The 26,425-nt window shown below is 38.2% G+C and overlaps 2 protein-coding genes across 2 annotated transcripts; both read right to left on the bottom strand.

Annotated features, from left to right (window-relative positions):
- Positions 1 to 1,314: 1,314 nt before the first annotated feature.
- On the bottom strand, positions 1,315 to 2,163 carry LOC136062541 (uncharacterized). Its single transcript, XM_065761700.1, has one exon. It carries the CDS (start codon positions 2,161 to 2,163, stop codon positions 1,315 to 1,317), a length of 849 nt encoding a protein of 282 aa, XP_065617772.1.
- An 11,639-nt stretch (positions 2,164 to 13,802) lies between these two features.
- On the bottom strand, positions 13,803 to 14,482 carry LOC112035419 (uncharacterized). Its single transcript, XM_024068247.1, has 2 exons — positions 14,297 to 14,482; positions 13,803 to 14,009 (listed from the first exon to the last, which is right to left on the bottom strand). The coding sequence occupies exons 1-2, from the start codon at positions 14,480 to 14,482 to the stop codon at positions 13,803 to 13,805; spliced, it is 393 nt and encodes a 130-aa protein (XP_023924015.1).
- Positions 14,483 to 26,425: the final 11,943 nt, after the last annotated feature.

The following is a 26,425-nucleotide window of genomic DNA, read 5'->3' as shown; positions in this document are numbered from 1 at the left end:
TCGCGTGCCATGCACCACTGTTAAAATAGCCTTTTCCAACGGTAAATAACGGACCTCGGCTTCATGAAGTGACTTGCTCACACAATAAATGGGTTTTTGCACACCACCATCTGCTCGGATTAGGACCAAGCTTACAGCATGGGTGGCTACCGCAATATACGCAAACAAGACCTCGTCGGGCTCAGGGCTGGACATGATTGGTGGTCGAGCTAGATAGTCTTTCAACTGTTGGAAGGCCATAGCACACTCCTCTGTCCACTCGAACCCTTTCCACTTGTTAATCAAGGAAAAGAAAGGCCGGCACCTATCCGCCGATCGAGAGATAAATCAATTTAGGGCTGCCGTCATCCCTGTCAGCTTCTGAACCTCCTTGGGGTTCCGAGGAGGTTGTAACTCATTAATGGCCCTTATCTGGTCAGGGTTGACCTCAATTCCCCTGTGAGTCACCATATACCCTAGAAACTTGCCTGACCCCACGCCAAACGAGCACTTGGCAGCGTTCAAGTGTAGCCTGTACTTCCTGAGAACTTCAAAGGTGCTTTCCAGGTCCTTTATGTGCTTGGACACCACTTTGCTCTTTACCACCATGTCGTCTATGTAAATCTCGATATTTCTTCCTAGCTGTGGTTCAAACATTTTCGTCATCATCCTTTGGTAAGTAGACCCCGCATTTTTTAAGCCGAATGGCATCACCTTGTAGTGGTAGTTACCCGTGGGGGTCACAAAAGCAGTCTTTTCCTAGTCTTCCAGGGCTAAGGGTATCTGATGATAGCCTTGGAATGCATCCAAGAAGCTCATTCGGGGGTGTCCGACGGTGGCATCTACTAGCCGATCGATTTTAGGCATGGGGAATGGATCTTTAGGGCATGCCTTGTTTAAGTCGGTGAAATCTACACATACTCGCCATTTTCCGCTCTTTTTCTTCACCACCACAGTATTCGCCAACCACTCTGAGTAGAAGACCTCTTTAATAGCCCCAGCCTGTTTGAGCTTTACCACTTCTTCTCTGACTGCCTCAGCGTGTTCCTTAGACGGACGCCGAGGAGGCTGCTTCTTAGGGGTGATCATGGGGTTTACTCTCAAATGGTGGCATATAAATTCCGGATCCACCCCCGGGGCTTCATAAGCATCCCAGGCGAATACGTCGAGGTTTTCCTTAAGAAGCTACATTAACTCTTCTTTTTCCTGTAACGGCAATTGGGATCCGAGTTGAAAGAATTTCCCGGGGTTATCCCCAATGATGACTTTCGTCAAATCTTCGCACCCCGCGCCCTGGCCCGGATCTTCAATGGGCGATGACCGGTGCTTTGGTTGCTATAAACCCCTGGTCGATGACTCAGCTCTTGGCTCGTGTTGAATGGCCGCCACTAAGCATTGTCTTGCTACGGATTGATCCCCCCGGATTTCGCAAACTCGGCCTTCGGAAGGATACTTGATTTTTTGATGCAAGGTGGAAGAAACCGCCCCCAGCGCATGAAGCCAAGGCCTGGCTACAATCGCCGTGTAGGGTGAAAAAACGTCTACGACTATGAAATCCACTTCCACCACCTCTGAGCCAGTCTGCACAGGCAGTCGTATTTGGCCCTTCGGGGTAACAACTCTTCCCTCAAAACTGATCAGTGAAGAATGATATGGCATTAGGTCACTAGGTTTGAGGTTCAGTCCCCTGTAAAGATCAGGGGACATTATTTTCGCAGCGCTTCCTTGGTCAACCATCACCCGTTTCACATCGTACCCCCCAATTCTAAGGGTGACGACCAACACATCATCATGAGGCTGGACAGTATCCACCTTGTCGGCGTCCGAGAAGCCTAAAACCAGCTGATCATCAAGTTTGCATCTTTTCGGACCTTGGCCAGATTCCCCCGCGGGTAGCTGATCCACAGACAAGACCTTGGACGGCCAGGATCCTGTTCTTCCTGGGGCCACAAAGATAACGTTGATAGTTCCTAGAGAGGGTTTCAGAGTGTCATCCCTCCGGGAGTCCGCGCTCATCGGACATCCTCGGCTACTGGTGTGATGTAGGAGGTGTCGCAATTTCCCCTTGCTGACTAGTTGTTCCAGGTGAATCCACAAGTCCCTACAGTCCTCAGTCGTGTGCCCATGATCCTGGTGGTATTGGCAGTAGAGATTGTGATTATGTCTGCCAGGATTCCCTGCCATCTTGTTCGGCCATTTGAAGAACGGCTCGTTCTTGACCTTTGCCAAAACTTGGTGGACTGGGTCTCTGAATACGGTGTTGACGGTCTGGGGATTGGCTGCTCCTGACTGCGCAGTAAAATCTCTACTCGGCTTGTTGCTGGCGTATCAATCCGACCTGAAATTCCTCCTTTCTAGAGGGATAACCTTCTCCTTGCCTTTCCCTTGTTGTTGGTCTTCTTCAACTCTTTTGTACTTCTCAATGCGGTCCATTAGCTGGCGAATGCTAGTAATAGGTTTACCAGACAGGGATGTCCTTAAACCATGATCGGTAAGGAGGCCGAGCTTAAACGTTTCCAGGGCCATTGCGTCAAAATTGCCTTCCATGTCGTTAAACATTTCCCAATATCTATCCGAGTACACCTTCAGGGATTCTCCTTCCTTCATGGTCAAAGACAGCAGAGAGGACAGGGGTCGGGCCACTCTTCGGCATGTAACAAATCGTGAACCAAATGCTTGGGTGAGCTCTTTGAATGAGCTGATGGAATTTGGGCTCAGCCCATCGAACCACCTCATGGCAACTGGCCCAAGACTGGAAGGGAAGACTTTGCACATTAGCGCTACGTCCCTGGAGTAGACAGCCATCCTTTGGTTAAAATGACTCACGTGTTCCACGGGGTCTGTTTTGCCGTTGTAGATGGTGAACGCTGGTTGGTTAAAACGCCGAGGAAGTCTGGCCTCTTCGATCCTGCACGTGAAGGGCAACCTGGAAATCTGGTTTAGAGCCTTACTCATGGCGTCGCTTCCGACGTCTCCACGTGGTGGACTTCTGCGTTGCCCCTTGTGGGGAGACTCCTGCTCGTAGGTATAGGTCTCGCTGGCCGGTGTCCTGGATTTGGGTTGATAAGTGACGTCCGGCTCATCATCAGGGTCCTCATCAGCATACGAGGGAGCCCGTTTCCTCTTTGCATGGCGTAATTCCCTTTTTATCTTTTCAACCTCTCGCTGCAAATCTCGGTTCTTCTCTGTATGGGACATGTGGCTTCCGCCATGTGACTGGCTCTGACCAAGGGGTACGGTGTGCACGCTACCCTCGTGGTCATGCCTTCGCTCTAGGTTAAGGAAAGGGTCCTCGTGCTGAGGCACCCTAGACTCCGCTTCTTGTTCACCGTGTTCAGCCATCACCTACTGTTGTCTCCACCCCTACGCAAGCTCTCCCCACAGACGGCGCCAATTGTAGGGTTAGTTTTTGTCACCCAAGCCCAAAGGATATGGGTTGGAGGCCCAACGAACCCAGAACAATGAATTTGTAGAGAGTGGGCGAAAGAGCTGGGCTGGTTATGAAGCATAGAACAGTTGGCTAGGTCACGTGCAATAATGATAACATGAACTAAAGCTCAGATAACTCCATGAATGAATGTCCGAAGAGGTGTTTTATTGAATGAATAGCGATTACAACATTCAGAGCTACCGTAAAGCTTTTCTCTCTCTTTCTCTTTCTTTTTTTCCGATCCCCTATTATCAGGGACCCTTCTTCTTTATATAGCATCCCTTCCTATCATCTCCATCGTCCACTTGTTCTTCATCCACGCATCCACTCGAGTGCATGTCATGTCGTGTGTCTACTTTAGTTCTTGGTGAGTGGCGGTAGCTGAGGTTGCATTGTTCAGGGGTCTTCTCCACATAAATGAGGCCAGAAAAGCTGTTGCATCGCATTAAATGCGGTGGTACCAGCTTTTTCTTCAGATATTTTTTAGTTCTGATCATTTCCGAATCCACCCAGGACCTATCATCACCGTTGGGATCGTTGGGGAGATTAGTCGGACCTTCCACACGTTCGTTTGATCAAGGCTCATCATAGCCGAGGAGAAAGACATCCTCGGAAAAATGGTGGCCTCTTCGGACGACACTCCCCTTCTGCTTCTGGGCTTCCTGCTTTAGATGGGCCGCCCCAACCACTTATTGGTCCTCGGAAACACCATGGCCCTTAACAGGGGGTTCCGGGCCCATTAAGTAGCTTTGGGCTTTTCCCCCCACAATTACTATTTTCGTGTGTGTTCTAATAAGTATTATTATTTACTAAAAAAAAAAAAGAATTTATATGTACACATCAATCACAAATGATTTTTATTTTATTTTTAAAAATAGGAATCATTCAAGATTAATTCTCATTAAATTACACAATATATATATATATATATTTTGATATACAAAATTACAGAGTTTGTTTGAAAATTATCTTTCAATTTGTTGCAAAGCTTAATTTATAATATTCATAATTAGAACAGTCAACTATTATAGTTAACTTTCTCATAATCTATAAATTAAATAAATATTATATGTCCAAAATTCCTTAAACTAAAAAATAGTAATTATTTTTGTCAAGTAAAAAATTAAAAATTAAAAAAGAAAAACTAACAAACAATCTAAAATTCATAACTTCATAGCTTTAGTCTCTCAACATTATGTTATATGATATATCTAATTTTCTTCTAATGTTACCAAGTGAAACCACACATTCTCAACAGCAACAAAAAAGTTAAAAACAGTAAAAAAACACACACACACACACCAAAAAAAAAAAAAACAGTTCAGGTAAAGCCAAACATTAACGTGGAAGCACCCAAATCTCAAAGTCTCAACATTTAAATTTATGTCCCAAATAGAAAACGGCAAATAGTCAAAGTATGAAACACATAATCAGTAGAAATCGAAACACGCATTAAATAACAATAATAATATTAAAAAAAAAAAAATTATACTAGTAGTACTTAAGGCATGTAAGAAGGATTTGTGTCTTGGGAGAGTAACGGCCATAGAAATGGGAAGGGTGACCAGTTTATCTTTTGTGTTCTTTAGAACAATTTTCATTTTTTTTGGGAGTATCTCATGTATCGGTATATAATATTTTAAACAAATTTAAAGACGTAGGAGTGGGGCCATAGGCCCCTTTCACAGATGGCGAGCTCCTGCCTAAGAGCATCTCTAGCAAGCTCTCCAAATTTTTGTACTGTTTGGAGAGCGAATAGTTATTTTATCTTTTGCCTACTTACTTTTTTAAATGTACTTTTCAACAGGCTCTCTATCATTTTCTCTATTCCATTTAAATATTATTTCTTCATTATTTCTTTAATATTTCTTTTTCAATCTTCTTTCATTCATCTAATTTTAATGAAAAATGCTACATTATTAACATTTTACTATATTTTCACAATAAATTATATATGGTAAGTTATTACTAATTTTAATTTGAATACATCACTTAATTTTTTTTTTCATCAGTGTTAGTAATAACCCACCACTTAAGTTTTATTGTGAAAATATTATGAAAATATTGTTGTAACATTTCTCAATTTTAATTTCTTATACTTTATTTTATTTTTCCCTTATCTCTTTTTCTCCTCCACACGTTTCTTTTCTTTTCTTTTTTCTTCTTTTTTTCTCCTCCACACCTTTCCCTTATCTCTATCTTCTCTAGCACTTTCTCTAGAGCTCTTTTTTTCTTTTCTTTTCTAGCAGCACTTCGGCTGGAGCTCTCTCTCACACATGAAGATTGTTCACTTGTCTTTCTCCCACCACCGCATATCCTCTTCCCTACCGAGGCTTAGATGGGTTAGCATTGCTTCTTTTTTTTTTATTTATTTATTTTTTTTAATTTGATTAGTTTTAAAATTGTGATTTGAGTTTGTATTTTGATTGAAACCGAGTTTAGAGATGTTTGAGAGAAAAGATCAAGAATAGTTCTGTTGTTACCGTTGTGATTATTGAGTGAAAATTAAAAATTTTAATCGGTTGTGATTATTGAGATTGAATTAATTCTTTTGCACATGAATAGGCCTTTCTCTTCCTTTTATATATATATATATATATATTTGGGGGGGGGGGGGGGGGGGGGGGGGGGGAATTTTAACCCCAAAGTTAAAAAGGTGTGAGGGTGCTTTTTTCTCAACACACAAGCCCAAGTAGAAACAAGGACCCTGGGCTCTTTACTTGTTGTTTGGTGAATTGGGCTTGATTCACCGCAGCTAAATGGGGGCTGATTACGAACAAAGTTGTGCGCAAGTCACATAAATCTCCTCAAGGCAAAAATGCGATTCCTCCTAAGCAATAAAATACCATTATAAGTGTTTTAGTATCATAAAATGGCTCTTTACTCTTACAAAACAAGTAAAATAATTATTCATAATATTCACAATGAGAAAGAGATTGAAATAGAATATTTAAAGCTTATCTTTTATTGTATAAATATTTAAAAGAGTTCCTTCACTTGATACTTTGGGCGTATTGTCGTGGTACACCGGATGTACTGTCGTGGTTCCCAGGGGTACTAGGCTTGTAAGAACCCAGAATGCTGATTCTCTGAACTATACGATCTTTTCCATACTTATTATGCAATGGAGTTATGTCATTTCCCTTTACATCTATAGGTCCTACATAAGAACACACTACACAATACACATTATCTTCAAATAATTGTTAGTTTCTTAGATTATGATATACATTTTAATATATATACATATATGTAAATGAATTTCATGAGAATGATTCAACCACGAGGATCTTGGCCCCAATTCTCACAGACTTAGTGCTTTTGCACAAGACTTGTGAGATTTGGAACTCAAGTCCAAGTGGCTTTGCTTGGTCATTGCCTTCCAAGATAGTTAGGTGAGGAGGATTTTTATGGGAGAGAGAGATATCTGATGTGTGCATATTTTGGCATATGTTTCTTTAGAGGCTAAGTGATATTTTGAATGATCTCAAGGATATGGGACAAATTCTTCCACCTTGGCTCTCTTATTTTGTTTCTTTCTTTCTCTTCCTTGCTGAGCTTTTAAAGCTCTAAGAATATATGTTTTGAACCTCTGAACTCTTCCCCTGAATTCCCATTTTTCTCCCCTCCCAATCCTCTTTTCTGCTATGCCTTAATGTTCTTTTTATAGCAGACATGGTCTAGTACCCTGAGCGAGGACGCCCCAGGTCTGCTGGGTAAAACCATGTCCTCTGGAACCTAAAAATGTGCATTAGGCAAAGGTTTAGCTTATTTAGACAATTATAACTTAAAGGGGCATTTGGCATTAGCTATAAATGAAAGATTCCTTCTTGGAAAGTCAAAACAGTGGGTGGGCTGCTCAATGTACTGTGACAACTTTGTTGAAAATGACAATTGAGAGGAAATTGTGGGGAGGTGTCATGCACATTGGGGAACTAAGTTTTCCATTAGTTCATGCATTCCAAGCAAATATATGAGCCAAGGGAAACCCTTCGAGATCCTCCTTTCACCAGAAATCACTCCCCTACTGACCAAAACATTCCTCCTTTACTATCCACTCAGGATCCCACAGGCTTGGACCATGAGTTACAAAGATAATACCTGATTTTTGCTAGATTTTTAATGGTCTTTGTGTGGGTCTGAACATACATAGGGCCTTGATGTTGATTCTTCTTGTTTCATATCCTCTAGCCTGACCGAGATCCTTGTTGCATATCCTCTGGTCTGACCGGCCTGATTGAGATCCTTGCCGCATGTCCTCTAACCAGGATCCTTGCTGCATGTCCTTTGACCTAACCGAGATCCTTTTCTTTTTTCTTTATTGTTATTGTAGGGTCTGTTTTTATTGCCCAAGCCCAAAGGATATGGGTTAAAGGCCCAACGAACCCAGAACAATGAATTTGTAGAGAATGGATTGAAAGAGCTGGGCTGGATATGAAGCACAGAACAGTTGGCTAGGTTACATGCGGTGATGATAACATGAACTGAAGCTTAGATAACTCTGTGAATGAATGTCCGAAGAGGCGTCTTATTGAATGAACTGTGATTACAATATTCAGAGCTACAGTGAAGCTTTTCTCTCTCTTTTTTCCGATCCCCTATTATCATGGACCCTTTTTCTTTATATAGCATCCCTTCCTATCATCTCCATCGTCCACTTGTTCTTCATCCACGCATCCACTCGAGTGCATGTCACGTCGTGTGTCTACTTTAGTTCTTTGTGAGTGGCGGTAGCTGAGGTTGCACTGTTCAGGGGTCTTCTCCACATAAATGCGGCCAGAAAAGCTGTTGCAGCGCATTAAATGCGGTGGTACCAGCTTTTCCTTCAGATATTTTTTAGTTCTGATCATTTCTGGATCCACCCAGGATCTGTCATGGCCGTTGGGACCGTTGGGAAGATTAGTCGGACCCTCCACACGTTCGTTTGATCAAGGCTCATCATAGCCGAGGAGCAAGACATCCTCGGATAAATGGTGAGCTCTTCGGACAACACTCCCCTTCTACTTCTGGGCTTTCTGCTTTAGATGGGCCGCCTCAACCACCTATTAATCCTCGGAAATGCAATAGTCCTTAACAGGCGGTTCCGGGCCCGTTAGGTAGCTTTGGGCTTTTTCCCCCCACAGTTATTATTATTTCTTTCATTTTTTTTCTTCTTTTTGGGATTTTAGGCCTTCATGGTCCTTCTTAGCTTCATGAATTAGGTATTCTTTTATTAAAGCCCATGGTCTTTCCTTACTTTTCATGGAATGGGTTTTCTTGTGAAATTTTGGTCCTCAACAAAAGGCAACTTACAAAAAGAATCAATTGAAAACCTAATTAGTCCAAATGGTCCGAATGAACTTTGTGAAATTTTAAAGTACTCGAAAATGCTCAAATCATACCAAAGTATAGTTTGACAAGAACGAGGTCAAACCCACAAGGACTTGTATGAATGTAGGAAAATTAATTAAACCTTAGCCAAATTAATCTTAATCTAGTTCAATAAAAATTGGTTGTTTTGAAATTAAATAAACTAAATAAGAAATTGATATAAGCAAAGATATAAAATAAAAGCTGTAAAGCGATTAAACAATCTAAAAAAATGAATTAAAGTTTTGGAATCTGCATTATTAATTCATATCAACATATATTTATGATCATTAATTTTTCTCAACCATTATATGATAATCTAAAAATAAATCTTGCTATCATGGAAAATATTATCATTAAAACTTATATTTAAAAATCTAAAGCATGCTTATAGGGATAAGGGCCCAAAATTATATATTAGGCCTTAGGCCTTGGCCAATGACGTTAGTTGGTCCGAGGACAAATAAACAGTAGTGAGAGTATTAAGCTTAGAGTCTCATGAGTATGTTGAGAATGGAAAGGTTGGGGGAGGTGGTTCGAGGAGTAGCAACTCCTCGGATAAACGAAGCACGGATCAAATATATATCCTATTGCTCTAAGTGACCTTCCAGGAAGTTCCACTGATAGGGACGTGCATTATGAACGTACTGGAAGAATGAGAGCTATGAAATATCTAAGGAAAAGCTGCTATCGCCACATTGAATACTCTGCAACTAACCTTCTGATCACATTTATGTGGAAAAAACTCTTGAACAGTGCTGCCTTGGCTATCCCAACTCACAAAGGGCCAAAATGGGTGTCCAATGGGACAAGCACACATGGAGTGGCCTGAATGATCAAAAAATGGAGGGTCAAGATCATTAAAATGAAGATATATAATGTAAGAAACCCTTGAGGAGAGGAGAGGGAGAAATGAAGAGAAAAAGATTGTAGCAATCACAAACTGCATTTGTAACCTAACTTGAGGGAAATATATAAGAACTGACCTCCTCGGACTGAGTCGAAGACGATTTTCTTTAGTACCAACTTGTCTATTTTCATCCTCTAATGATCTGAATCCACTTTAGTAACTGTCTGATTCATTAAGGCTCAGTTTTTCCACCCCACTCTCTACAAATTCATTGTTTTAGGCTTTTTGGGCCTAAGTCCATCCATCTTTTGGGCTAGTGATTCAAATCTAGTCCTTACAATGCTCTTCTTTGCTTTCTTGGTATAAAATCAAATCATCAATTGTATTCATTGACAAACAAATTATAAGAGATATCCAATTTTAAAATCAAGAAATAATAAACCAAGCATTCAATTAATTAAGATAAATCCTAAATCATGAGAAAAACATAATTGGCTACTCGTATGATATGAAGCCAAAAAAAAACAAGTATTGTGGGAAAAATTAAATCACATAAATAATAATAATAATAATCCTTAACAAGGTTTCATCCCAACCTTAATTATAAATTTAGCTACTCATAGTAATTGAAATAAAATATAAAAATAAAACACTAAACATTCAACTAGGCAAATAAAATAGAGAAAGAAATGGTCACAATACTAGGGGAAATTGGGCTTTTGCCCTTAGTTTGCTAAAAATCCAGCAATATGTCCCTGTTTTGAAACTATTTAGGTGTGTGTCTCTATTTTAGAACTCGATTTTTAAAAAATTGAGTTCCAAAAATAACTCGATTTCATGGATGTCAAGTTATGCAAAATTTTTGCCATGGTGGACAATCTGACATGGCTTTTCCCATATCAAAATTTCGACTCTTAAAATCGAGTTCCATTCAAACTCGCTGCCGAATTTTATGTTAAAAAAAAATAGTGTTATAAAAAAAATAGATTTGAAAGTCTTAACTGGATATTGCAACTCCAAGGTCCACTCTCTGCTTCAACCGCTTATCTCCCTCTCTACCTCCTTCAGTCGCGTCAGATCTCTATTATCTCTAATCTCATCCCTCTGCTATCTCCCCGAAATCCCCTGACCAAAACCGAAATCCCCAGCCCTCTGTTCACTCTCCCTTGCTAAATGTATTTGGCGATATTGATTTTGTGTGTTCTGCGATATATGTTTGCTGTTTTCGTCTAGGTGTGACTCCTTTTCCCAATTGAAGATTAGTCGGATCCTCCACACGTTCGTTTGATCAAGGCTCATCATAGCCGAGGAGAAAGACATCCTCGGACAAATGGTGACCTCTTCGGACAACACTCCCCTTCTGCTTATGGGCTTCCTGCTTTAGATGGGTCGTCCCAACCACCTATTAATCCTCGAAAATGCAATAGTCCTTAACAGGCGGTTCTAGGCCCGTTAGGTAGCTTTGGGCTTTTTTCCCCCCACAATATATATATATATATATATAAATTTAATAGCAAATGTTCTTATTTTTTTTTTCATTTTTATAATATAATTTATTAAGTTATTTATATAATTATTTTCTAGTATTTTATTTGACATTAAAATAATTTATAAAATCATAGCGGTACATCCTAGTTTTCTTATTAAGTATTTTATTATTATATTTGTTTATGTTAATGTTAATGTTTATATTTATTGTTATTTTTATATTAATATTTTTCTTGTGTTTGTAATAGTGTTTATGTTGGAACATTTATTTTACATAATTATATGTTTTTTTACTCTCCACATAATTGCATAACGCAGACGCCCTATTTTGCAATCCACATTTAACCTTATCTAAGGGCATAATAGCTATTTCGCACCCCAAGATTAAAACAATAATTTTTAATGTTTGATTTTCTAAGTGTTGTGAAATTTTGAAGTATTCGCAAGTGCACGAACCGTACCAAGTATAGTTTTGCAAAAACGAGGTCGAACCCTACATGGACTTGTATAAACATAGAAAAATTAATCAAAACATGGTAATAAGATATTTATTAATACAAAAATTAATGCTAGATATTTATTAATACTAAAAATTATAATAAGATGTTAAAATATATTTATTAATACTAGAATTAAAACTAGATTTTTTTAAGACATGTTGATGAAAATTGTTACCTTATGTGTAACAAAAATTGTTATGCAGTGAAATTCATCAAACATAATTTCACCCATAAGCCTTTGGGGATATGAGTTTTATTGATGTGAGTAGTACCCATTCAAGATAACATATCTCTTAATTACAATCCCTTGTTTCAAGGAAAGACCATTTGATTCCAACCACGTTGCCTTTGTACATAAGTTTATTTATATTTGTAGGGATATGTGGTTTTATTTATTTGTGGCTGCACCTAATAACTTATTTAAGTTGCCTAGGGACCCTTAGTGGGGATAAGCCAATTTGTAGTTCTTAAATTGAGGTTTTAGATTTAAAATCTTTAAATATAATTTTGTCCAATTTAAATAATGGACATTTAAGTCAAATACTTGGTATTTAATTAAGTATTCACTTAATTTTTTTTTGGGTGGGATAATTTATTTTAATCTCAAAGATAAGTCAAGGATCCATGTTTTTATGGATTTTGAACCAAGGATTTTCTTTTTGAGAAATTGAAAGTTCATGCAAATTTCCCCTTTTGTCATCTGCTTCTTTGTAGGAATTTTAACAGGCAAAGATATTTTGATTGAAGTTCCCAAATTTAATTAAGGGAAAGAAAACTCTTTTGAAGCAATTTTATTTTTATGAACATGTTTTAGAAATCGGGAACTGGAAAATTTCCTCACATCAATTTATGGTCATTTTATTTTAGGAATTGGAAACTCCAATTTTGATTAAGGAATTAGAAATCCCAAAGAATTAGTCATATTGGGATTTGAAGGAATTAAAACCCCCACTGTATTTAAAATAATTTTGGGAGTCAAGGACTCCATTGAAGTGTATTATTTTAAATTGGTAGAATCAATAATTCAAAAGTGTTTAATTGGTGGAATTACTAAGAATAATATATAATGGTGGAGTCAAAGATTCCATTAACTTGTTTAAATGGTGGAGAGTTAAAGATTCCAAATTTTAAATTAGTAGAGTTAGGGACTCCATATAATGGTAGAATCAAGGATTCACCATAGACTTTATTTGTTTATTTGATTTGTAGAATCAAGGATTCTAACATCAAAATTTGGTACAATCAAAGACTATGATTTATGTAATCAATGAATCTAACATTAAAATTTTGTAGAGTCAAAGACTCTAAAATTTCAATTGGTTGAATCAAGGACTCCATTGAATCAATTCATAAGGTGGAGTCAATGACTCCATTGATGTATTTCACAAGGTGGAGTCAAGAACTTTATCGATATATTTCATTTGGTAGAGTCAAGGACTCCAATTAAGAAAACATTGGACAAAAGGAGTTAGGAACTCCTCATGAAACTTAACCCTATTTGTTTTATCAAACAAAAAGTTAGTATTGAGGAAGAGGGAGAGAGAGAGATTTAGAGAAGAAATGGACCGATAAAATCCCATATACAAACCTATTACTGATATTGCATGCTCATCCTGTTCACTTGCTCTCTCCTTTTTCTTCTTTCTTTTTTTGAAAAGGAATCATTCATCTATATAATCATAATAACAAAATATCCTGAATCAAGGCCTCCACAGCCGGAGGAGGAGAGTCCTCCATCCAATACACATCATTATCTAAAGAATTCCTAGCATGTTGAGCATGAGCATGTGCAACCTTATTCCCACCCCTTCTAGTAATGCTAATTCTAGCCCACTCTAAACAATGAACCAAGTGACGAATGTCATCCACCACATAGCCTAGTAGAGAACAATTAATCCGCAACGATGAAATGGCTTGCATAACATTTACATTATCTCCCTCTATGATCAGCTTGGTGAATCCAGCATCCATAGCAAATTCCAATGATCTTCTACATGTTAGCAGCTCTACTTCCTCACTAGAACTCACCTTCGAACCAGATGCTGTCATTGCCGCCATAACCTGACCTTGCTCATTCCGAATAATCGCTGCCACTCCAGTTCTGTCCAGGTCCGCAAACATCAAAGTTTAATTTGTAAGCTGATGATGGTGGAGGCTGCCAAGTTTTGCTGCACTGTTGCTCCGTCCGTGTCACAGTCAACTGCACCTAGGCTTGTCTGTAATCTGTCAAATACTCCTCTGCTCTGTTATTCAAGTTCCTCGGGTCTATTAAATTACCACCAAACACCACACGGTTCCGCTGGTTCCATGCAAGCCAAGCCTGAACCCAAAACAGCTCCAACTCCTCTCTTGTCAACCCGTCACCGAGGTACTCCATGAGCTGCATCACGTCAGCTACACCTGAACATCTTTTCTGCAATTTTTGACAACTTCCAGCCCAAATATCTTGCACGGCAACACACTCTCAGATTGCATGGATTGTATTCTTGGACTCCCTTAGGCAGATTGGACATTTATCATCAGTTCATACTCTTCTCCGCACCAAATTAGCTCTTGTGGGCAATATGTCAGTACAAGCCCTCCAACCGAAGACTTTAATTTTATTAGGAATTTTGAGATTCCACAAAGTATGCCGTATCTTCGTTTCTGCACTACTATCTGATGATTCTGCCCATCCTCCCCTTGTATCCTCCTTGCTACCTTGTAGGCTGACTTAACAGAAAAATTCCCATTTTTATTATAGCTCCAGATGATAGAATCAGCCACTTGTCTTCTGCTAAGCTGAACTCTACATATTGCTTCAGCATCATCCCGATGGAAAATTGAATAAATCAATTCAATCCTCCACTCATGTATCTCCTGGTTAATTAAATCTGAAACAGCCATCTCGCCCACTAAATCATGGTTAGGATGTAATACCTTATTTGTAGGATGATTTGGGATCCACCTATCTCCAAGCACCCAAAATTTATATTCTTTGATAAATTTTGCTTGGACATTTTTTAAGTAACCATTTTTTTTTTTTTGTTGTTGAAAATTTCTTATTTCAACAAGACACAGTGATTATTAGACAATGTGTAGTGCATCTAATTTTTTTTTTTTTTGTTGTTGAAAATTTCTTATTTCAACAAGACACAGTGATTATTAGACAATGTGTAGTGCATCTAATGAGATACATGGTGATTGCATGGGGTATAATGTAGAGCAATAGGTTGTTTTAATGATAGAAACTTTAACGTCACGTTCGGTTTGGGAATCCGGAAATGTGGTTAGAGTTACAAGTTGTTTTGTATTCTAACAAAACCACGTACTCTCTAGATGGCAAAATCAAAATCAAAACGCCAGAAACTTTCTTCGGAAAATGACGACAGGATCAGTGATCTACCAGAATGTCTCTTCATCCACATCCTTTCTTTCCTTCCAACTGTATCTTTGGACTAACGTCTACATCCACATTAATGAAAAGATTGACTCCGTTCAAAGTGTTTTCGATCAACATTCTACACAAAGCACCGTACCACAAGTGTTGTCACGTCACATGTGATTTTTTTCGTTGCTGTTATAGACTTGCTAAGAGATTGATTAAAAGCCTAGCTTCGCGGAAAGTCAAAAGGACTCAATCTCAACTTTTGTAGCAATGATTTCAAATGGAAACGTTATTTGAAGTTGCCTCACTGAGTTTTTGAAAGAGGAAGACTATCAATTGCCAGATTTACCAAACTCCATTGCAACGGCTAGATAACGGTGCCTTACCAAACGGTGTCGTTTCCTTCATAAATAAACGGCATCGTTTGGTTAAGTGAAGATCGTGCCCTTTATGACTCAAGACGACACCGTTTCTCATTTACTGACACGACGACGTTTTGATTTAATGCTTTAGGCTTGAACTTCTTCCGTAGCTCTGCTTCAGTGTTCTGTAGTTGAAGTCATCGTGATCTCATCGTGATCTTTGTTTCTTCTAGTTTCTTCTAGATATTTTCTATAACAAACCAGATATTTATTCTGTCATATTAGGATAGTTTGTTATAGTTAAATATCACGTGTTCAATTATAGCAGCTCTATAAATAGAGTTCCATGTAATTTTTCATTTGAACATCTTGAATACAGTTTCTAGAATTCTCCATTTCAGTTTTTCTCTCAACTTTCATTTCTTTCTTTCAAGCTCTTCACCTTTCTTTTATGGTATTAAAGCCACTTTCCACAGCTTCCACTACTGCTTCCACATCTAGGACTAGCTCACCTTCCACAACTCACACTCCACCATTGCTATCTCCACTACTACTCTCTAATATGTCAAACTTGATATAAATCAAGTTAGACTACACAAATTATATACCCTGGAGGCATCAACTTGTCACCATTCTTGAAGCTTATTCACTGTTTGATCATTTTGATGGCACTGTGCCACAACCATGTCAATTTCTTTTTGATACTCAAGGTTCTTCCACTGTGAATGTGAATCTTGACTATTTAGCTTGGAAAATCAAAGATAAGGCCTTATTTTCTTTGATCAATTCCACACTGGCTCCACAAGTGTTCTCTCTTGTGGTTGGTTTTACAAGCTCTTGAGAGGTTTGGAATACTTTGGAACAAGGATTCATCTCTATTTCAAGAGCTAACATTCTGAATTTGAAGCTTGAGCTACAAAGCCTCAAGAAAGGAAGTGATACTGTGAATGTGTTCTTGCAGAAGATCAAGATTGCAAGAGACAAGCTTCTTATTGTAGGTGTTGTGGTTGATAATGAAGAGATGCTTTGTATTGTTCTTCGAGGCTTGCCAAAAGATTTTGCTCACTTCTACTTAGCCATTCGCACTAGGAGTGATCCAATCACATATGAGCAACTCTCCATTATGTTGCAGAGTGAAGAATAGGACATGGTAGAGAATCTTGAGTCTATTCCTCCATCTTTGGCTAAGTTTGCTTCTAATTCTAGACCTATTGGAAGCAACACTCAAAATCAAGGGTGTGGTAGAGGTAGAGGCCGCAATGGCTCCAATAGAGGAAGAGGTGGTGGCAAATATAACAACAAAAATGGTGGTTCTTCTCACCAAAATTTTTCTCTTGGTGGTTCTTCTCATTAGAATTTTTCTCCACATCAGAACCAACCTAACTCTCAATTTGGAATTCAGTCCTATAGAGCTAATTCTGGTTGTCTTGCATGTCAGATTTGTGGAAAAACAGGACATTTAGCATTGGATTGCTATCACAGTATGAATTTTTCTTATTAAGGTAAAAATCCTCCAACCAAACTTGTGGCTATGGCTAGTGTCTCCAATGTTGCTATCATTGGCAATCAAGATCCATGGTTGGCTGATTTTGGTACTTCTAATCACCTTACAGCTAACTTGAACAATCTTACTAATCCTTCTCAGTATAAGGGTGCTGAACAAGTTACTATAGGTAATGGTCAAGCCCTTCCAATCAACAATATAGGTAATTCTTCTATTCATGCCAAATATCACAAGTTTATACCTAGAAATGTTTTACATGTCCTTAGAGTAGCTATGAATCTTTTATCTATGCACAAGTTTTGTTTACACAATAATTGCTCTTGTCATTTTGATGCTAATGAGCTCAAAATCCAGGATATTCCTACGGGGAGACTCCTTTATAGGGGCTTGAGTGAGAATGGTGTCTATCCTATCTACTTAAAGCTTCAAGTCAAGCCTTCTTCATTCACACATCCTTCATTCAATTCAACTCCTACAACTCCACCTTCAGCTTTTAATATCAGTAAGTCTAATAAATTGTTGCTATGGCACCATAGACTAGGTCATCCTAGTGATAATGTTCTACATTCTGCTATTTCTGTTCTTGAACATTTTGATGTTTTCAAGCTCACTTCTGATGTTGTAACACATTATAAGCATTCCCTTAGTGGCAAAATGCATCAATTTCCTTTTGTTAAGTCTAATATTCAATCTACAACACCTTTTGCTCTTATTCATGGTGATGTATGGGGTCCTTCCCCTATTGTTTCTGTGAATGAATTTAGATATTACCTTATTCCTGTTGATGACTATACTAAATTCACATGGGTTTATTTGCTTAAACTCAAATCAGATGTTTTTAATATCTTTAAGCATTTCAAAACCACTGTTGAATCTCAACTTAATTTGAAAGTTAAGACCTTTAGGTTAGATGGTGGTGGAGAATTTTCCTCTAAAGCCTTTGCTGAGTTTTGTTCCTCTCAAGGCATTATTCATCAGTTTTCTTGTCCTCATACTCCATAGCAAAATGGTGTTGTTGAGAGAAAACATAGACATCTTATTGAGTGCTCAGTCACTATGCTATCTCTTTCAAAACTACCTTTCTCATACTGGTCTTATGTAGTTGCCACTACAACTCATATCATCAATAGGCTTCCTACACCCAATTTGCATAATAGGTCTCCTTGGGAGCTTTTGTTCAATTATGTTCTAGATCTAACACACCTTCGGGTCTTTGGTTGTACATGCTTCCCTTTCCTTAAGCCATATAATGCTCACAAGTTACAACCCTATACTAAGCATTGTGTCTTTCTTGGCTACCCTACCTATTCTAAAGTTTACATATGTTATGAACCTTATTCTCATAAAATATATCTTTCTAGGCATGTATTGTTTAATGAGAATGAATTCTTGGGTCTTGAAGTCTCTTCTTTATCCACTGGTCTCTCAAATTCAGCTGCTAATTCTTAGTTTTCCACTTTTCCTGCTTAGCTGTCCTATCTCTTACACACCTCTCCACCACCTACTCACACATCCTATCCCAATGCTCAGAACTTACATTGTACACCTTTGATTCCACAACACACTGCTCATGTTCTTGCACCATAGTTACCACAACCCTCCGATCCACTGCTGACACAATCCATTACTCCTGCTCTTGTATCACAGTTATCCTCACCTATTGCACAGATATCACCCACTAGCTCTACACCTCCTGCAGAAATGCCACATACCATTTCTCCTTCCATTGCTTCCATCATTACTGAGTCTTTGTCTATTGCATCATAGTCACCAAATATTGTTCCACCAGTTTTCATTCCTACCTCTAACACATATCCCATGGTTACTAGATCTAAGGCTGGTATTTCCAAACCAAAAGCCTATGCTACTAAACCTACCTCCATTGACTATACCCTTACTGAGCCCCCTACATACAAGATTGCAGCTCAATTTCCTCAATGGTGTTCTGCCATGGATGAGGAGTTTGAGGCCTTACAGAGGCAAAGTACTTGGAGTTTGGTTCCTCCATCACCCTCTCAAAATGTTGTTGGCTGGAAATGGGTGTTTAAGCTCAAACACAACAATGATTGTTCTATTAGTAGGTATAAGGCTCGGCTGGTTGCTAAGGGGTTTCATCAGCAATATGGTGTGGATTTTGAGGAAACATTTAGTCCTGTCATCAAGCCTCCTATAGTAAGGATTATTCTCTCTTTGGCTGTCCACTTCAATTGGCCTCTGAGGTAGCTTGATGTCAGGAATGCATTGCTTTATAGTCTGCATAAGGAGGAGGTTCACATGGTTCAACCTCTAGGGTATATTGATCCCATCCACCCTAACTATGTTTGCAAGCTCCATAAATCACTCTATGGCCTCAAGTAGGGCCTCGTGCCTAGTTTGACAGATTCTCCACACAGTTACTTCATCTAGGATTTCATGCCTCACTTGCTGATTCCTCTCTTTTCATTTTTAGACAAGGCAAAATTATAGTATATCTTTTTGTCTATGTGGATGATATTGTTCTTACTGGCAACATCCCTTCCTCTCTTAATGCTCTTATTAAGCAACTTAGCCAAGCTTTTGAGCTCAAGGACCTTGGTGACCTTCACTATTTTTTGGGTTTTCAGATTGCAAGAACTGCTAAAGGATTGTTTTTGAATCAAGCCAAGTATGCTCATGATCTTCTTGAAAGGCACAATATGCTTACTTCTAAGCCTGCCAGTACTCCTTGTGCTCCTCACATAAGACTTGTGCCTAATGAAGGTTCTTTGCTAGCAGATCCCCATTCTTATCGTAGCTTGGTGGGTTCTTTGCATTACTTAACATTTACTCGCCTTGATCTCAGCTTTGCTGTGCATCAAGTTTGCTAGTTTATGACAAACCCATTGATGTGCACCTCATTGCTACTAAGTGTATTCTCAAGTATCTTAATGGCACTATGGACTATGGCATCTTCCTCTAACTTGGTCCTTTGTCCCTTTCAGCCTAATCTAACTCAAATTAGGCTAGTGATCCCTATGATAGCGTTCAACCACAGGTTACTTGGTCTATTTGGGGTACAACCCTATCACTTGGAGTGCCAAGAAGCAGCTTACTGTGTCTCATTCTTCAACTGAATCTAAGTATCGTGCTCTGGCTTTCACCGATGCTGAACTTTGTTGGCTTCGTCAATTGTTGCAGGATTTGGGCATTTTCCTTTCTTCTCCTCCCAAGCTCTGGTGTGATAATGTCTCTGCCCTTGCCATAGTTTCTAATCCTGTCTTTCACGCCAAAACAAAGCATATTGAAGTTTATTATCACTTCATTCATGATTGTGTGCTTTGCAAGGATCTTCAGGTCAAATTCATCGTCACGACTGATCAGCTTGTAGATGTGTTTACTAACAGTCTTCCTATTGCTTGATTTTAGTTCTTGCACTCTAAAATCATGATGCCTCTCGCCCCCTTGATTTTGAAGGGGGGTGAAAGAGGAAGACATCAATTGCCAGATTTACCAAATTCTATTGCAATAGCTAGATAACAGTACCTTACCAAACGATGTCATTTCCTTTATAAATAAATGACATCGTTTGGTTAAGGGAAGATTGTGCTCTTTATGACTCAAGACAACATCATTTCTCATTTACTAACACAGCGACATTTTGATTTAATGCTTCAGGCTTGATCTTCTTCTGTAGCTCTACTTTAGTGTTCTACAATTGAAGTCATTGTGATCTCATTGTGATCTTTGTTTCTTCTAGTTTCTTCTAGATATTCTCTGTAACAAACTAGATATTTATTCCATGATTAGGATAGTTTGTTATGAGATTAGGATAGTTTGTTATAGTTAAATAACAGGTGTTCAATTGTAGGAGCTCTATAAATATAGTTCCATGTAATTTTTTATTTGAGCATCTTGAATACAGTTTCTAGAATTCTCCATTACAGTTTTTCTCTGAACTTCCACTTCTTTCTTTCAAGCTTTTCACCTTTCTTTCAGTTTTCTCTTGCAATACATCAGCTTTTCAGAATTTACGTGGAGTTTGGATTAATCCTCCTTCATCGTTTCAACTCCTAATTCTAAAGAAACTTCTATCTGTACCAAAATTTTTATGAACTTGATCCTTTTGTTACACTTTTCTTTGGTTGCCTTATTCTTGAAGATTTGTGTTTATTTTTATTTTTTGAAGATATTACTAATGAACTAGATAATTCTCTTAGTCCAGATAGCTGGACGACCAAAAGCATCATAAAACGGACATTTAATACGAAACCGTTACACACAAATGAATGCAGAAGGTACGATTGTTGGGAAGAACTTTCATGCTGCCTCATTAAGTTGCTAGGAAATGTTACGCAATGACATTCAAGCCACCATTGAATGCTTCCAACGGCTAAAAGGATAAAACCCTATATAAACAATGCCAGGCCTCAAGCAAAGGTACACGCAGATATACTTTAAACTGCATACCACTATTATTTTGTTCACTTTTATATTATCACCATCTGACTTTGTCATCGGAGGTTTAGTGGTCGGCACCACACTGGTGACAACTTGAGCAAATCCCTATTTCTGGTCTTAGGAAGGATCTTTGACGTACCAAGGTCATATTCCGCCTAGACGAACACATCAATTGACGATTTTCGCATCATTAATTACTATTTCCATTTATAAAATCTGTGTGCCTACGCTTAAACATTGAAGTATATTTCACCATGAAGTTGATTTTGATAACAGTTATGAGCTAGAAGATTCTGACGTTCATTACATAGTTGAGATCAACGCCCTAACTCTTGAGTACTTTGAGTTTGATGGTCATTTAGCGACTTTGTTTTCCTTGAAAATCTAGACAACTTAGTTTGGGCATATGTTAATATTTGTAAATTTGAAGCCAAAGACAATGAGGAGGAGGAGGAGGAATGTTACATATATAGGGTATTCGAGCTTCTTGCAGAACTCTATAAAGTCAAGTTCCTATCATTTTATTTTTCTGCTCACTTAGAGGTAAGGAAAGAGTCGGCTTTATAGTATAGCCTGTATGGTTGAAATTTATCAACCATCTTGTTGGCTTTATTCCGTGCCAATTTGCTTGTAATTTAGCACTTAGTAACCCTATATTTAGGTGGGATTCATGTAAGGGTAGTGTGTGAAGAGAGTGTGAAGAAAAGCTCAAGTTTATGCAAAGAAGCAGAGTTTCGCGGCTAAGACTCGCGACTGGCAAGCCGCCAACTGCAGGCACATGAGAAGCACACAGGGGAGCTGAAGGGTCGCGCTAGCTGTTGCACTACAGGACAAAAGTCCTAGGCTAGCCAAGCTGTTACTTCGCGACTTGAACTCGCGACTTGGACAAGCCGCGAGGCCAAGCTGCTAACCAGCCTTATTTGGCAAAAACTATCTCTTCATATTCCAAACACACACCACTATATATAGACCCTTATACCCACTAAATTGAGAGAGCTTCCAGAGAGAATTTTTGAGAGAAACCCTAGAGAAAAACAAGATTGATTTATCCACAATCTTTATTTTAGAGTCTCTATAAATTCCTCTACTTTCTTCCTCTCCATTGTTACATCCTTGAGAGGTCATTGACCAAATCCTTTACTCACCACACCCACGTTTGTGAGAAGGTTCATTTAGTGCTATGGGAAGTAGTTTGGAAGGAACCAATGTACATTGGTTGATGCTATGGTCTAGTAGCGGAATCCGGTAAGCTAGAAAAGAAAAAGATTCGGCGTAACCTCGCTAGAGCAGGAAGATTGGAGGGCTTAGGTACCTGGGTAGATTAGGATTGGAGGGTCTATTGCTGTTCATGTATCCCAACTACATTTTCTAGTGGATTATTGACCGCTTGGAGGGCGGTGAAGAGGTTTTACGCCGAGGGCTTCGGTTTCTTCTTCGATAACACATCGTGTGTTATCTGTGTGTTTGCATCTTTTTTCCCTTTATCTTTGCCTTATATTTACTGCTGTGGATGTGTTTATACTTGGCTTAGATTAGTTATCAATTCTGTGATTGGCTTATGTTCATGTTCTGCACATTAATTGTTTGATTATAAGCTTGAATTGATAATTTATAATTTGGGGTCTAAACGTTCAAGGGTGTTTCATACCCATTTTGAACTTTCATAACCAAATGAGGCAATTACCTAAGCCTTCAAAATAGAAAAAGTCTCAAATTTTAATCAATATATATATATATATATATATATTTTTTTTAGTATTAGTTAAACTTAAAAAGGAATTTAGTTCGAAGAACATCATCATAACCCAATTTTGATTATTGTACAACCAATATGGATGATTCTCTCCATGCTCTTTGGAGTTGTAGTGGGTTGGATGAAGTATGGGGAGAGGTGGAATTATGGAGATTTTGCTCGAGAGAAATTTTTCAGATTTTAATGGTCTTGTCATGTGGATCTTGAAAATTGTAAGAGCCTTGAACTTTTTACTATCCAAGCTTGGTCGAAATGGAACCAGAGGAACCAAATTTTCCTTAACCAAGTTTGTTGTCCCATGGATAGTTTGAATCAGCTAGCCAAAGATCATTGAGAGGAGAATAAGGCAGTTAATCTAGTGCCAAGTCCATGTAGACCACAACAGAGAACTATATGGGCTTCACCATTGGATGTCTACAAAATTAATTATGATGGAGCGGTTTTTTTTGAAGCCCAACAAATTTGGTATAGGTGTGGTGATCTGAAATAGCTCTAGAAAAGTAATTGCAGCTTTAGTTTAGTAGCTAAGTCAAGCTTACCAAGCAGTTGAGGTTGAAGCTATGGCGGCATGTAGAGCTTTGGAGTTTGGTAGCGAGATTGGTATTGATAAAGCGATAGTGGAGGGGGATTCAAACACAGTGGTGAAGGCTTTCATGAATTTGGATAAAGGGCTATCTTCCTATGGCCTTTTGATCAAGAGAAATGATATGTTCAACAAAATTTTCACAACTTTTTCACAACAAATCTTATGTGGCAAGTTGTTACAAGTTGTTATTGGTGGGACAGAAAAGTAATTTCAGTGGTAGGTTCAAATTAGAACCAATAACAACTAACCATCTATGATTTGTTATGAAAATGTTGTAGATGTAGCATCTCTCTTTGATCAATGATGCTGCTTTATTCATGTTTTTTTTAAGAATTGTCTTACTCTCATACTAGGAGAGATGACAATAGTGTTGTTCATAGTTTAGTTATACTAGCTATAACAATGTCGGAGTGTACTGTGTGGATAGAGGATGTTTCACCCACATCTTACCTTTTGTTTTGGTTGATTTAGCCGATCTTTCATAATAAGATGGATGTTTTCTTTCTCAAAAAAAAAAAAAAAAAAAAAGAAAAAAGAAAAAAGAAAAAAGAAAAAGGTAAACCCAAATACTGCCCTTTTGTAGTGGTACTTTAGGTTAAGTAATGTATTTGAGCTTGGTGAGAGAGTGTAATTAAGTATGTATGTGATTAATAGTTTGTTTTTCGAGAAAAAAGTTAAACCCAAATACTGTATTTGCCAATAAATAAAATAATAATTTTTAATCAATTCAAATCAAGAAAAAGAAGAAGAGATTAATGCTATATCTACAATATTTTTATAATAAATCCTAAGTGACAAGTTGTTACTTGTAATTTGTGGGCAGAAAAGTAATTTAAATGGTGGGTTCAAATTAGAAATAGTAACAACTTCACACCTAGAATTTTTTGTGAAATATCGTGGATGTATCATGTAACATCCCACTTTAAAAAAAAAAAAAAAAAAAAAGATTCAGATTTTTTAATGGATCCCACGTGCTCCCACCTACCCTATTTAATCGCTACCACTCATCTCACAAATATCTCTACTCTCTTGACCGGCCATCACTTCTATGTTCTCTTCATTTTTCATTTTCTCTCAAACACAACACACACACACTTCTCTCTCAAACTCCCTCACTCTCCCATTTGGTTCCACTCCAAACCACCATCTCCACCATCATTTTTCTGGCAGGATCACCGGAAAATCCTTAAGAACCTCTAAGCACCTTCACATTTTTTATTTGAGATAAAAGTTTCTAATCTTTTTGGTGGGGTTTTATACTTTTGCTTGATGTTCTTTTTATCTAAGCTTTGATAATAATACCCATGTGATTTATGAGCTTTGGAAGTGATATTCATGTGTTAATATGTATGGGTTTGTATTGGTGGAATTATTTGGTGAGTGGGTTTACAGTTTTTTCAATGGTGATTATCTAAGTGGTGAAGATTTGGGGGTTTTGGCTTTTTAATGTGAAATAAATGGTGAATATAATTTTTATTAATTATTTGGAGCTAGTTAAGTATTCAAATTGTTTGTTGAAAGTTCACTTAGTGTGTAAAACACTAGTGACTGTTTAGACCCCCAATTATAAAAACACCAAAGCAAGCTTATACTCAAACAATAGATGTGCGGAATGATAAGTACAAGCAATACCCAAATAAATAAACAACTCTAAACCATAATTAATCACAACACAAAAGCAATTAAAAGGCAAGAGTAAGGGTTAGAGAGATGCAAACACAAAGATAACACCGGCATGTGTTATCGAAGAGGAAACTGAAGAATTCGGTGAAAAAACTCTCCGCCGCCCTCTAAGCTTAATCTATCCAATGCACCTAAGCCCTCCAAGCTTCTTGCTCCAACAGGATTAAACTTAACCGTGCCTTTTTTAGCTTTCCGGGTCCTGCAATAAGCCCATTGCATCAACCAAATGAATTGGTCATCTTTAAACTTCTTCCCAAGCACCAAATAACCTCCTCACAGATATGGGTATGGTGAGATAAGGATTTGGCTAATTAACCTCTCAAGGTTATGTCAATGGAGAGGGTGAGAGTAGAGGAATTTGGAGAATCAAATGTCTAAGATTGTGAATGAGTCAATCTTGGTTTTCTCTATGGTTTCTCTCTCAAAATTCTCTCTGGAAGCTCTCTACATTTCGTGGGTATAAGGGTATTTATAGTAGGGTATGTGAGGAATGTGAAAAGTCATTTTTCTACAAAACAGGATGTTCTAGCAAGTTACTCGCGACTGGGATGAGTCGCGAGTTTGAGTCACGAAATAACTGACTAGCTAGACTGTCCTTTTTTGTCCTGTAGTGCTCCAGCTGTTGTGACCCTTTAGCTTCTTGCATGCTTCACACGTGTGGCATTTTTGCGAGTTGCCAATCGCAAGTCACTCGCGAGATCCAGTCGCGAGAACCTCTTTGAATGCGCACACTTGAATTTTTCACACTTTCTCACATACAACCCTTACATGATTTCCACCTAAATACAGGGTATCTAATTACTAAAATACAAGCAAATTTGGCACAGAATAAAACCAACACATGGTTGAATAAATTCAACCTTACATTTGTCTTGGAGGATATTATGATTTTTGGTATCATGGGTCTCTTGTTGATGTGGTGTAAATCTTGTGGGAAGTACTTAGAGGGTGTTAAGGATTTGATGTTAGAGATAATACCTTGAATGAGTTAATTTTATAAATTGGAGCCTATGCATTGTGAACTAATTTGTTGAGAAACTTTGGAAGTGGAATACATAATTGATGAGGTTAAATACTAAACTTGCCTAATCAGTTGCTTATTTGGCAATTCCTAATTTGTAGCAAGATACAATTTCAAGCTTTATGTTTATTGTGATA

The sequence above is a fragment of the Quercus suber genome, unplaced genomic scaffold (assembly GCF_002906115.3).
Source record: "Quercus suber isolate HL8 unplaced genomic scaffold, Cork oak 2.0 scaffold_425, whole genome shotgun sequence".
NCBI classification, from domain to species: Eukaryota; Viridiplantae; Streptophyta; class Magnoliopsida; order Fagales; family Fagaceae; genus Quercus; species Quercus suber.
The sequence above is the reverse complement of the archived record's forward strand: the minus strand, read 5'-3'. Positions and strand labels throughout refer to the sequence as shown.